Source organism: Triturus cristatus, chromosome 5_2 (assembly GCF_964204655.1).
Source record: "Triturus cristatus chromosome 5_2, aTriCri1.1, whole genome shotgun sequence".
In the NCBI taxonomy this organism is placed as follows: Eukaryota; Metazoa; Chordata; class Amphibia; order Caudata; family Salamandridae; genus Triturus; species Triturus cristatus.
The window spans coordinates 697,991,314-698,005,822 of NC_140588.1; the positions used below are offsets into that span (position 1 = coordinate 697,991,314).

The following is a 14,509-nucleotide window of genomic DNA, read 5'->3' on the forward strand; positions in this document are numbered from 1 at the left end:
ACATATCCCCGTAATCACGATTAACCATTTTTAGACCAGAAATTGATGTTTGAGCTTTCGCTTTTTGGGCTTCTAGATGTGTATGCCAGTTTAGTGTCTTTTCAAACCACATCCCTAGGTAGCGATATTCATTAACAGATTCCAGTTTAAGATCACCTAAAAACCAATTAAACTTTATTACCTTTTTTCCAAAACATAAAATTTTTGTCTTGTCCAAGTTTACTGTTAAAAATGTCCTTACACAATATTCACTAAAAGATTTCAGCTTTCTTTGGAGGCCCATTTCAGTCTGGTCTACTATTACCAATTCGTCCGCATATAAAAGGCAGGGCACCTTTTTACCATCCATTCTTGGGCTAGCACTACCCTCAACTTCTAGGCAGGCTGGTAAATCCGACAGAAATATAGAGAATAACTGTGGGGCCAAAACGCAGCCCTGTCTCAGGCCGTTTTCAATAGGTATTTTTGGCGTTAATGACCCCTCAGTATCCTTGATTACTTGTGCCCAATTACCTCGATGTTGTTCTTTTATTATAGCCAGCAGGTCTTTAGGTATATTTTTATTCATGAGAGTTTCCCAGAGGCAGGCTCGGTCTACTGAATCGAATGCTGCTCGAAAGTCAACGAAACAGCAACAAAGCTTACCGTTTTGTTCCGTCGACTTTCTCGCCATTGCCCATAGCGCAAAGCAATGATCTATCGTCGAATGCCCCTCTCTGAATCCTCCCTGTTCAATGGGTACGATTGAGAACTCATCGACCCAAGCATTTAGTCTAATTAACACAATTTTGGAAAATACCTTTTCTCCTATATTTAGAAGGTTAATCAATCTATAATTTTGTGGCATATCCATGCTACTTTTTTTATGGATTGGCCTGATTACAGCACCCTTCCAGTTCGTTGGCATTATGCCTTCTGCTAATATTATTTGGAACATCTGGGAAAAAAATCTTGCCCACCATTTTATCTGAGATTTTAATATTATTGCTGGGAGATTGTCTGGCCCTGCGGCACGGGTTAGTTTCAGATTCCTTATTATATTTCCTACTTTCTGTTCGGTAAAATCTGATTTGAAATCTTCCGATATTTCCTGCCAATACTGGAGCTCTATGACTCCTAAAGGATCTTGAGGGCCATACAATTTTCTTAAATATTTCTCCCAGGCTGTTTCGCTAACGACACATTTCATTTCCCCTGCTGTGCGGGCGGATGCAGCTTTTACCAGTTTCCAAAATTGTCTTAGATTTTTAGCTTCAATTGATTCTAGCAGATTTACCCAACATTTCTCTTTATACAACCTTTTTGCATCAGTAACCATCTTTTTAAACTCAGTTTTCAGCTTTTTAAGATAGTTTTGCCTCTCTTGGTTGAACTTTTTTCTTTGACTTCTTAATACTGTCCTTATCTCCTTTTTTTTAATTTGACAGTCAGTGGAAAACCATTTCAGTCGGCTAGCCGGGATAATTGTACCCTTTCGTTTATCCTTTTTTAGTTCTATCCGTAGACACTGTACTACTTGGACTATCTTCTCCTTGTACCATTTCAAGTTTTTACTCCCTAAATCTCCCAGTTCTACCTTAAGTTGGAAGGACTTTAATTTTTCCTGATACTCCTCTGTCAGTCTTGTCGTCACACGCTTGGGGTAGTCAACTTCTTGTGGGATCACTTTTTCTCTGAATTCCCTCCTTCCCTCGTATACCGTCAATTGCAATTGATTATGATCGCCACTTTCATTTTGGTGTAACTCAAATTCCCGAACCAGTGGGAAATTCCAGGCTAGCATAAAAACATAATCAATTGGGCAATTTTGTAAACCTATTTTAAAGGTCTTTTTTGCCGGGCAATCTGTTTTGAATCTGCCATTTAGGCAAAAGAGGCCCTTCCTCCCTAGATAGTTTACCAATTCCATATCCTGTTTCGAGGGATCACATGCTGGGAAGCAGGCATAGTCAATTCCATAACCATCCAACAGTTCTCTGTGCCAAAGATCGGCCTTTTTTGGGTGCAACTTATGGTTAAAATCCCCCATGATTAACAGCACATCTGAAGCATGGTTTTCTAATAAAGAGTCTATATCCTCTTTAAAATTCCCCAACTCAATTACATATTCTGCCGCATTATCCCACTGCATGTATACATTTATAACAGTTAAGTTTTCATATTTCTTATCCAAGGTCAAGAGGTCTAATCTGCATGCCAATAGCCATTTACATTTTACTTTTAGCAATTTTACATTTCTTATTGCTTTTGTTGATATAAGAGTCATAATTCCCCCTGATGGGCAACCAAATCTTTTTTTCTTGGCCGGTCGGTTTAGTTGAAGGTAGCCCTCGAAGTTAGGGGTTTCGTCGCATACCCAAGTCTCTTGTAGACAGGCAATTTCCACTTTATTTACTAATTTCTTTATATGCTCTTGTTTTATCTCATTGCCTAAGCCATTTATGTTCCATGATAAGAGACTTAGGATATGCGACCCCCCCTCATCCTATTCTACCTCACTTAGACCACCATCTTCAGCCATTCCCTCCATATACCTCTTGGAAGGTTCTCCCAGGTTGCTTCATTGACTCCAATTACCCCATGCATCTTCCTTTACTGTGTTATTTACCACTATGTTCAGGCGGCTACCCTCCTCTTCATTATCTCTCAGTAGTCTCACCTGTCTCCTCCCAAGGCCTGCATGGCACTTTAGGAAACTACTTCCTGATTGAGCATTTCTCTTTAGTTCCCTCTCTGGGATTAACCTTATTCCCTCATGGAGTATCTCACTCGCTGCTTTCTCAATGGCCATTTTTACCAGATCAGAGTAAAGTAATACTCTTGTTATTTCCTTGCCATTTGTATTTTCTATGAAACCCACCTGTCTCAGATCTTCCGGGCCAATCCCACTCAGGGTTGAGCATTTAGAGAAGGAAGTCAGGATTTGCACCCTATTTAATGGGTTCATTTTCCTCAGTTTCTTTCCCCTTTGTCCTGATAGCGCCGGTTCCAGGTACACCCATTTGTTATTACCCACCTCTAATCCTTTCTTGGGGGTTTCTGGGTTTAACTGACTACCATTTGCCCACCCTGGGTGCCCCATTTTACTATCCACATCTGCCAGAACTTGGGGATGTGGTACTTCATCTGGGTTAAAATACCTCTGATAGTTTCGGGTTTGTTCCCCTAGGGATGAATTTCCTCTCTGATTTGCAAATTTGGTTTTTAATAATCCCTCAATAAAACCCTTACTACTCTGGCTCTTCCTTTGAGCGCTTGGGGCATTTCTTTTGTTCTCTGCTATCGGAGATCTAATGGGTACAAAAGTCAGAGCAGAGGCATTTAGGCTTTGCTCTTCCACTACCTCCCTTTCTTTCCGTTTTCCCTTTAATGCTGTTTTGGGGGCCCGCTTCTTGCGTGCCCTACCTTTAGTGTGAACCCTTACATATTCATTTCTCCTTTTTATCAACATTGGGCATTTGGATATATATACGTTATCTGGTGCTTCTGCCGTCTCACTCACTATACTTTGTTCTGTGGGCTGGTGAGTGACTACTGATCTTAACATGTGAGGCATTTGTCCTTTGATTCCTACCAGCTTCTCTTCGATCTTTTTTAGGGACAGCTTTTGTGATTTTAAGACTCCATTATTCATCATTGTTACTTCTAGAATTCCCTGAAGGGTTTTCTGTAACATCAAAAGTAAGTCCATCATGGAGGATGAGGGTGACGCTGACAGGACCGAGTCCTGGAGACTGTTTCTCTCAGGGATAGCTTGGCTTCCTGTACTTGGATAGTCCTGCTGGGTTGCGTTTTTTAGCCCATTTGAATTTTGCAGTACTTGGTGGTATGAGGCCCCCCAGACGAAACTTAACCCCTGACTTTCATTCCCCAATTGCCCCGCATTTTCCGAGGTTTGCAAAGAAAAAAGTTTTGGGGATGATGAAAGACGTGGTGCTGCTATTTGTAAGTTTTGGCTCAAGATGGAATGGTTTATTAACAGGGGATCCTCCATTTCTTTTTCTAGGGAGACTCCCTTTCCTTTCTCTATCCGGTGCTCCTCCTCAGTTTCCAGGTTTATTGCGTTCTCAGTCTGGTGCTCCTTCTCCGTTTCCAAGTTTATTATAGGTTGCTCTACGATTTTATAGTGTTTCCCTACAAAGTCCTTTATGGATTTAGTGACTGCAGTGCTACCTTTCAGGTTGGGTATTGAGGTGCTACCATTTTGGGCTTGCGGATCTTGTTTGGTAGCTCTTTTATTTTTCCTCTTCTTTTGTAACCCCTTACTATTATCCTCAGGGGAGGCCTGGCTTTCCTGGTTCTCTTCCAGTGTCCTTGACCCCTCCCGTAACTCACTCCTCCCTGGGCTTTCTTCTAAAGCTTCCTTGCGTAGTTTTTGCTTCCTTTTCGGGGCCATCGTCCTTTTAATTTCAGAGCTACTTGGCTCAGGTATTGCTTTGGGGCGTTATTCTGCCTTTGCCCCCTGCAATTATCCCCTGTATACTGTCAATTCACAGTTTTAAAGATGCTTGGATAGATCATCGATGTCCCGAAAGCTCCGAACCGCCCGCACCGGTTTGCTGCTGATATGCGGCTGTGGTGAGGGCAGCTGCTTACGGTGGCGGCTGCTGCGGGCGCGGCGACTTCGGCTCAGATGGGGCTCCGCAGGTTCTGGCAGATTAGCGATTAGCGGTTAGCGGTGGCGGTTAGCAGCCCACCGCCGTTACAGCTCTGCTCCTGCTCCCGCTCCTTGCTGCTTCAAAGCATGCTGTAAAACGTGGACTGAACTCCTGCTACCACTGGGCTCCTGCTGCCGAGGTAGCCAATCTGCAGTTCTTGGCTGTGACTCTCATCCAGAATTAGCATCATCCTCTTCTGGTAGCGACAGCTTTACCGACTTTGAACATGATAAAGGCTATGCCCTCGCCCGTAAATACCTTCTTGCAGCTCCGCGGAACGATCTATGTACGTTCACGCTGTGTTTATATCTGGTCAATAATTGGTGCAAAACCCGCGAAAAGGGTCTGAAAAAGATCTAGAACGCTGAAATTAAAAAATTGTACTAACACGGCATTCCGGGCATTTTCAGGCTGCTGGAGGGGGCCGCGGGGGGTAGAGGAGGGTGGGGGAGGACGCGTGAGAATAGCGGAGGGCAGGGGGAGTTAATAAAATTGCACCTCCGCTCCGCCTTCGCTCCAGACCTGACCTCGGCTCCCCTGCCCCCACTCCCGTGCTTCTCAGTGCACTTTGCTCCAATGCTCCGGCGGCTTCCGCAGCTCTCCTGAGGCTCCCACGGCTCTCGCAGCACCCGCAGTCCCTGCGGCTGCCTACTCTTTCTTGCCAGTCTCTGCGCCTCTCGGCCGCAAAGCAGAGCTCTTAGCCCCGGCTCATGGCTTGCGCTGCTCTGACCCTCTCAACTCTCAACCTGGAACCGGAACCCGCAGGCGCGAATCAGCTTGGGAGTCAACTGTCAATATTCAAATACTGAAATGTTGCAGGAGCATTACATAAGCCAACCAACATTACCAGGTATTCATAATGTCCATTTGCATTGTGTTTTCCACTCAGCCCCCTCATGTATTCAGACCAGATTATAGGCTCCATGGAGGTTTCATTTGGAGAAGATTGTGGCTGTCTTAATCTCGTTCAACAAGACAGAAAGATAGTGGGGAGGGCAGCGATTCCTGATTATGACTTCATTCAATTCGTGATAATCAATGCGGTCGATGTGGGGGGAAAAAAGTAGGGGAACTGTGGGCGGAGAATCAGAGGGCGGAAATAACCCGAGGATTGGGGCATTGGGCGGAGCAGAGGTGTGGCCAGAAGAAGCAAAACATACCAATTTTTAGTATATATTTTGCATTTCACTGACCAGTTACAGCTCATTACGTTATTTAATTCAAATTGACATTAAAATACATTCACAAATTGGGATACGTACCCAATCACAGAATGACCCAAATACACTTCAAAGTGCTATCACAAGCCATTTGTCTCTCAGCCGTGCAGTTTCTGTCATCAGCGCTTTTCCTCCCCTTTTCCACAAAAGAAGTTCAAACATGAATGACAAAATTTCCTATTTTGCAAATGTTTTCCACATAATTATGGCTCTGCCATATTTGCTACATAATACATCATCTGCTGCATGATCTGATGCATTTAACTAATAAATTGTTTGTAGCTCAAACGGATCAAAAGTTACTAAAAATGTGACTTGTATTGCAGCGAAGTGAATGGCCCTTTGCAAAGGTTGAGTGGTTACCTTTATCACTGCTACATTTGTATCTTGAACTGGTACTAATGAGTCAAAATATTTGCAGAGACTGTTAGTATGTGTAAAAATGTCAAAATAATAAAGTATCAGGAAATATACCGCATTACGCTGCAGCCTTTTTCTTGCTGCATAATTTAGTTAACACTGCAGCATAATTTTGTCCTCCATTTCTGCATAATTCCAGCGACTTCAAAGCAGGCAGCGCATGTTAAGTGCTTGTGCATGAAGCAAAGAGACTGTTAACTTTGTGAACTTATTTTGGTGTATGTGCAAAACCTGCATTGCCGAGCCCTGATGAGTTGCAGCTAATACTGCTGAAACAAGGCCAATGAAGGTACCAATGGGTGAGGCGGACCGGCATCAAGGGTCCTGGGACCTCAGGGACAGAGTCACTGTTGCTCTAGGGTGTGTTTCTTCGTATGCCTGCCGACAAAACTGGAGGTGAACTTCAGTATGGATTGCCTTGAAGATTAACCCACACTTGCCACCCCTAGGGTCCACCTGCTGATGCTAAGACACCAGGGCTTTTAAGGTCTAGCTGGGCCTTCTAAGGTCTAGCAGGGGAATGTGCTCTCTCAGGAGAGTAGTCCGTTGACTGGTCATAAAGGCTGAACCTGGTTCCCTAGTTCCAAATTCCGCCTCTCTGGCCAAAGAAGTGCCACATCCTCTCCCCCACTGGACACCATACTGCCCCACTTAGAGAAAATCGCACTGCCTTTAACTACTACCAAATTGTGCCCCTCTATAAACACCTAGATGAGATTCAATTCAAAATATACACTTGACAAGAGTAATACACTTGCTGAAAAAAGTAACAACATTCTGGAAAAAGCAAACACTCATAGGGAATACAACTTAACACTTTTACACTCATTATTCGGAAATCAATGAGCGTTTTTGCCTGAAAAGTTAAGCACATGACTAAAGGGCTTGGAAGGGACCCATTTCAATGTCCATTGCTTATATCCTTACAAAACATAGGCAGTGTGGTTTAAAAAGACCACATCCCTGGACACAGAGCTGCGGTACACATTTTATGAACTAAAATAGGGAAAACAACTGATAAGGATCACATTAAATGTTTTTCAATCCACTCATCAAGCAGGTATTGCAGTACCTCCATCAATGGTGCAGTTCCCCACTTGGGGAAAAATGCCGTTTAAAGAATGATGAGAAAAGAGAAGTAGCGATTCATTGGCAAACACTGTGAAGTGCCGCTACTGTGTTTGGGGGTGACAAAAATCAATCAGGCCAATTTGCTTCCACTCTCTCTTGCTTTATTTAGTTATGTATTTATTGTTCAAATGTTAAACCTTTTTTTCTCTCCTCCCGAGGCTGCATAGAAAAATGTCAGAAAAAGACATTTGCAGCAAAAGTGTTTCCTCTTTTTTTGGATTCATTTCGCAGAGGAACGAATGAAGGAAAGCAGAGGAAAGAAAAGTCACGGTTTTCAACAAGTGACCTGGAGAACGACAAAAAGGTAGAGAATAAGAGAAAGAGAGGGGGGCGGCTGCTAGTGGTGGAGCAGGAGAAGTGGACACTGTCCTTGACTTCTCTGGGCAAGAAGGAAACGACAGCCCTTTTCCTTCTGTGCCCGCCCGTCCTTGAACAGCCACGAACGGCTGGGCTATTTCGGCCGTCCTGGGACGCATAAATAAAATAATAAAGTAGGGGAACGGACTGTGTTAAATGAAAGAAGTAGGGGCACGCCGTGCCCTGCCGATCCCGCCTACTTCGACCACTGACAAGGATGATATACATGTGAGGTCTTTGGTATGAAGAAGATGGGGCTCCTGCAGGGAGGTGGAGTGTCTCACATATCACTTTTCTGAATTCTCTTGTACATTTTGTCCTCGTTCCTGACCTCGCTTATTGTCAATAGATAAATTCAGCCATGGAGAATAGTGACTCTACAAACTGTGGGGCATATCAGCAACACCCGGCGATAATTATCGCTCAGCGCTCTTAGCGTGAGGATAATTATCGCCGGGCAACGTGGATTTTTATCGCTGAGATAGCGTGCTATTAGCAACGCTTATCTCCTCAGCGATAAAAATCCTCATGCTAACTGCCTAACGTGAGACTATTGCTGGAAACCCTGCGATAATCTCACGTAGTGTGGCGTTAGCTTGCTGATAGGGACTCACAAACTTAGCCATGATATCCACCCTCCATAGGATTTCATGGCTAAGTCAGTCCTGAAGCAGGCGTAAGGAAAGTAGTGATAACAGGGGTTATCGCTACTTTTCCTGACGCTATGCTTCATAGCGTGGGGCTTGATGATAGGAGAAATGTCGCTTAGCGACATTTCTCCAGTCATGTCAGGGCAGGAACGCCCACTTTGCATCTTAATAGAGATGCAAAGCTGGCCGTTAAGAATCCCCACGCTAAAGCAAGGTTTCACGCGTTAGCGTGTCCTTGCTAATTAGGCGATAAAATTATCGCCGCTTTTTGGCCGAAAACGTCCGCAAAAGCGGCGATAAATTTTTATCGCCTGCTTGTAAATATGCCCCAAAATCTTTAACACATTCATGCTGCTTTTTAGGAGGCAGCGAATTGGCTCGTTTCTTACTAAGCCCCTCAGTGAAGTCTCTGTATGCTGCAAGAATATTTATTATTTCACTGGTCTTCTCCACATTGCGGACGATCTGAATCCTCTCTGTGTAATTTCAAGAAATAGCTTTAAACTTGGTTATTTTCTCTAAGAAGCATTCACTTTATGACCTTATGATCCCAAATCAGAACAGATAACTGTGCCAGGAATGAATTGAGCATTAAGAAAGAATTCAATGTTATCTGAATTCAGTCTGTAGGAGGAGCTGCTCGTCAATAATTAAAACAATTTCACGTCATAGTAGAGTTGAGATTTGCCCACCTTTAGTGGAACTCTGTGTCATCTGTGTAGTAATGGAGAGAGCGTGCATGCCAGCATCATAAACTCTTGCAATTCCTGGTCCATTTTCAATAATGTCTGTGATATCATGGCACCTTCAATTATTCCATGGGGCAGGAAAGAAAGTAACCTGTCTTGAAAAACTGCAATTTGCCAATTGGAAGGATGAGAGCTATTTTAGAACTAGGACATGGATATCAATACTCGTATCCGGGACACAGACAAGGGATGCATAGGGCTGGAGACAGCTTTAATGAAACCAGGCCACTGTCATTGCCACCATTGGTCACATGCAGGACATCGACCGCTCCCTGGACTGCAGCCATCTCTACGCCGCATTTTGGTATAAACCCTGATTGGTGAGAACTCAGAAGGTTGAAAGCAGGAACATGTGCTAATAGTTGGGATGCCCTGGTTTTACAACGAACTTTCCAAGTAGAGGAAGTGTGGAGATTGGTTGGAGGTTTAGAGTCGGTCATATCAGTCTACAGTGTGTTCATTTAATTATTAATGTTTCATTGAAGAGATTTCTAGAGCACCACATTCTCAATGGCTGCTTCAGCGCTCGTTCAAACCAACAGGAGTGATCGAAGGGGTGAAGATCAGAAGCAAAACTCACTCTGCCAACTGTGAGTCAGATGTCCGGAGATCTCCATCACCGAGTGTCATGCTGGAGTCCCATCTGGTAATGATGCTGTAAAGTTCAGGTCTTCTTTCTCTATGGAGGGCTTAGTGGTTCTGTTATGTCCAGATCAGCACTGAGAGCCCCCTAGAGAGGGAGTGAACTAAAATAAATAAATAAATCAGAAGGGAGTCAACCAGACTTTAAAATAACCAAGCACAGTACTATGAGTGACCCGCAGAGGTAATCACTTTACATAAAAATGAAAGTGACTGCAACAAGACATTTTAAAAACATGAACTCGTCCAGCTCTTAAAATCGTGTGCAAGGACACTCTCTTTCTCAATCAGTTAACCTCACGCAGTTCTATGTTCGCCTCAGAGTCGCAGAACATGTGGCGAGGCTTTTGTGGATACTCTGCAGGGACTGGCTGCAGTGTGAGAGCTTCAAACTAACATTGGCACTTCACCACACACTGCCCACTCACACTGGCAGAGTTGCTGCCAATCGACAAGCCTCGTGGATCACTGCAGGAGGCTGCCAAACATGAAGGCCACTCGGCGTTGTAGAGGGGGATGGGGGGGGGGGGCTCTAATGCAAGCAAGGGAATGCTCCCTCCTTTGCTTGGGCCGTGAAAGGCAGCTGTGATTCGGTGCAGAGGGCCCCTCAGAGACTTGGACCTCGGTGCCAGTGCACCTGCTGCACTGTTCATAGCTACGCCCAAGGCCAGCCCTTTCCTGACTGAGGCTTGTGCCTCCTATCACATAAGTTCTGTCGCAATAGCATGCCTTTACTCCTCTTCAGCAGTTCAAAGCTCAGCTGTACCCAACAGAGCATTGTGTGCAGTTTAAAGGTACCGCACGTGTTGCATAAAAAGTCTGTTCCACAGAACCAGTTGCTGTTTGCCACAACTTGCCCCTGCGGCAGGAGTCAAAATGCCCATCATTGCCCCTGGCCCAGAAATTACCACATCGGGATTCGAAGATTTATTGTCAATTTCCTTTAAATTTGTCAGATCTTGAGGGAAATTATCACGAACATCTCTATTGCGCCAGGTCCTTCTTAGAAATGAAATATATTAAGATTGTTGTGACTTTTATAAACTTGGAGCCCGATTCACAAAGCCATTTGTGCTCTTAAAGCTGGATTACCAGTGCACATGTGGTGGAATATGTGACAGCATGGAATGCATAGAGGGGATGGTGGTCTTGTAGTGGTAAAACCCGGTAATCCTGCATCATATTACTCCGCGAAAGCGGTGGGGAGTGGGTGTTTCAAAACGTGTTTAAACTTGTGAAAGGGCACTAATACGTCATTTGATGCCTATTTACAAACTCCTCTCTGAAACTTTACCACTTCGAAAGCGGTCACAGAGTTACTTCTGGCAAGGGCAGGAGTCGAATCCCTTTCTCGCCTGAGAAGGGGATCGTACCACCATCAGACTAGGTAGGCCTGAAGAGGAAGGGGGGATTATTCATGGGTTTCTTCACGGGGAACTCTTTACCCTGTGGGGAAAAAACATATTTTTTTACAAAGACTTGAGACAAAAAGGCGCTGGAATTTGAGAGCGCGTGATTGAATCGGCGTTGCATATTGTTCTCACACCTGAGCAAAAAAAAAAAACATTCACCCGAATAATGCCTGGAAAACTGCGAGTGGCGCAGCTTTCTCGGAGTACGAATTCCTAAAACCCATAAAACTACTCTGCCCGCAGGAAGTAGTAAGATGCCCATCTAGAAGGGCAGGGAACTGAAAGCAGGCGTTTCTTTTGGGCACTGGCTCAGGCCTGGCATGCTGCTTTACAGTAAACACCCTGGGGCAGATTTATGAGCCCCTTGCGCCACTTTTGCGTCACTTTTAACATGGGAAAAGTGACGCAAAAGTGGCGCAAGGGGCTCATAAATCTGCCCCCCTGAATCTACCATGGGCTTCCGCGTATCCATGGCCCGGTGTCCCTGGAGCTCAGGGCTCTCAGCAGATGTCCCCTTGCCACCTCACTGCCTTGAGCATGGATGCTCATCACCGAGCTATCAGTCTGTCTCGGCTATGGCTGGTCACCAAGTAAAGGTCTTTGTGTTGCAGAGCACTCTCCTCCCGGGCTCAGGATGACCATGGCGACTCCAGACTCTTGCGTGCAGCAGCTGACGCGCCACTCCACATCTCTCGACTGCGCATGAGCAGAGAAGAATGTGTTTCAAGTATTCTCTGGGCAGTCTGTTTGCTAATGTTATACTCATCGCATATGTAGGACGTGAATTCCTGCATGTTCTTGTGTGGGCCAGGCAGAAAAGATGGGTGCCGAAAAGATCTTTCCTATAAAATTATGTAATATTATGAATGGAGAGCAAATTGAAGTTTTGTGGATTTGCACGAGTCGAGCCATTTGCGTACAAGTTTAACTTACAAATGCAGATGGCTTCATGAATTGAGCCCTATAAGAACAAGATGGGGACAGTCTTGGAATTCAACCCGGGAGACGCTCAAGTCAAGACAGTGCTGCTTTCTGAAGAACCTCGTGACCTCCTCAGTGGCAGCAGAATGAATCAACAAATGTTAAAGTCAGGTGTGTGCTCCTTGCAGATAGTGCCAAAAAGTGAACTCTTTTCTGTGACTGGTGGCACCACAAACAAAAGCTCAAGTTCATCAAATAGTGGCAGGATACATATGCGATCATCCAAGAACCTACTGTGCTGGGCCCCTGACTCTCAGAGGAATGCGCAGCTCACAATTAATAGCACAAATTCAGGGATTGCACCCTTCTTGGAGCCACAAAGTCCGACTTGCAGGTGAGCTTTTAGGGCCGTGGTGGTAAATAGGTACGGTTTCGTGACCTCTTGTTACAGGCGACACACCAGCACATTTTAGGAAATTGAGAAATGTTCTGCCCACTCAGAGCCCAAGTAGCAAACACCCCAGAGGCAGGAAGTGATTGACATCATAAGGTCACGCACTAGTTCCTCGTAAACCGAGTGACACATGTCGCCTCCCCCTCAGGAAACGGAATTTGCTAATTTACGACGAGACTTCCCCTTTTCTGTCACAGTCGTGTTAACATCTGTGCATTTAAGATTATCGATAATTATTTTTACTGATTTGAGTGGCATTTCGTCTGCAAAACTCAATTTGCTGTCTGTGCCCTCCCCCTTTCTTTCTCTGAGGATTTAGACTTCTATGTGTCCCTGAAGCGGTAACTTCCTTCCTGGGGCGCAGGTACCCTCAAGGCGGCAACACACCAGCCAGCGCTGTGAAGCAGGTCACGTGACCGGCTTCCTGTAACGCGTTAAAGATCCTGGGCAGGCCGGCGCCTTGCAATGATACATAGACGAAGCCTGTAAGCTGAAACACCTTTCCTTTCTTTATTCCTGTAAAGAAAAAAAGTGACATGTTGCGAAGGAAACCATCCAACGCTTCGGACAAAGAAGGCACGCAGAAAAAGAAGGTAAGGTTCTTGCAAAAAGGCACATTTAAATTCCGATGGTCTATGTGCGCGTTGGTTGGGGTGGGTAGCGCCACTGGAGAGCAGAGTTGTAGAAGTGTACACGTGTGTCAATTCCACCGGATACAGAAGAAGCGAATGAACGACTTTTTTACCCACATATTTAAAACTTTTCAATTTCTGAAGTTGCCAAATTACTCTTTCGCCGGCTGTTCTATTCTTCCCAACACGAGGACCTTGGTCGTAAATGTAAAGAGGTGAGCTGAAAAGAGCAAGCTGCGATCGACACGTGCTCTCGTTAATATCTCTTAATGTGTAACCAAAATCTCTCTCTTTCACCAAACATCCTTTGAGTGTTGCTCATCCATTTGCCCCACGACCCATATGAACAAACTCTGCCCTGGAGTCTTTAGTGAAAAAGAAAAGAATGCTTTTGGAACAATTTGGAAGGCAGCATAGACATGTGATGCAGAGATAAGACGGCATCGATATGTGATGCAGAGATAAGACGGCATCGATATGTGATGCAGAGATAAGACGGCATCGATATGTGATGCAGAGATATGTATTTTGTAGGATGATTGTAAAAAAAGAAAAAACACAGTACTTCCAAATTCGTTTGCAAAGCTCGCACTACTCTATAGTGTGTGTGTGTGTGGGGGGGGGGGGGGGCGGGGGAGTTACGTCTGTACACCTGTCCTCAAAGTAGTGTATTGCTGTGGTTTAAATGTACCGTGCAGTTTGCCATCGAAGAAGTTGCCGTTTGGTAGCGCTGTAAAGTGTAAATAACAGACGTTTTTGTGACCCACTTTCATGTTACCCATTTTATCAGCTTTAGAGGGATACATGTTAGCACTGTCATTAGGAGTGTTATAGGCGTGGCCATGTTATACCCTCGTTTATCCAGCGGAGTTGTATCATTTTACGGTTCTCTACTGTTTTTAGAGCCCGGGTGCCCTTTGGGGTTCTGCGGTTCTCATTGAGCGGAGTCGGGGCGGCCTGGTGTCTTTGTGGTTGGTCACAGAAGGCTGCTGTGTGTCCAGTGCATTGCTTGGCAATGGCTCTTTTTGGATACGAGGCACATTGAGATGTCTCATCCTTTCAGAATTCAGGGGCATATCGTCAGAGGGGGTGTTTGGGGTTGAACACCACCAAATAATTTTTGAGTCGGCTCATGGCTCACAAAGACAGTCGGATATGATCTAGGGTTGCCACATTTACAATAGAGAAACAAGCATTGGCATAGCCAATAGGTCTCACCTATGATTTGGGAATGTGTTTTAGCAATGAAGTACACCAGTGTGA

The 14,509-nt window shown here is 44.8% G+C and overlaps 1 protein-coding gene across 1 annotated transcript in view; it reads left to right on the forward strand.

Annotated features, from left to right (window-relative positions):
• The first annotated feature begins 12,761 nt into the window (after positions 1-12,761).
• Positions 12,762-14,509, forward strand: part of SASH3 (SAM and SH3 domain containing 3) — a 285,239-nt gene continuing 283,491 nt past the window's right edge. The window contains exon 1 of the mRNA XM_085607768.1: positions 12,762-13,207. Coding sequence (XP_085463894.1) covers positions 13,151-13,207 — 57 coding nt within the window. The 5' untranslated portion in view covers positions 12,762-13,150. The remainder of the gene's footprint in view (positions 13,208-14,509) is intronic.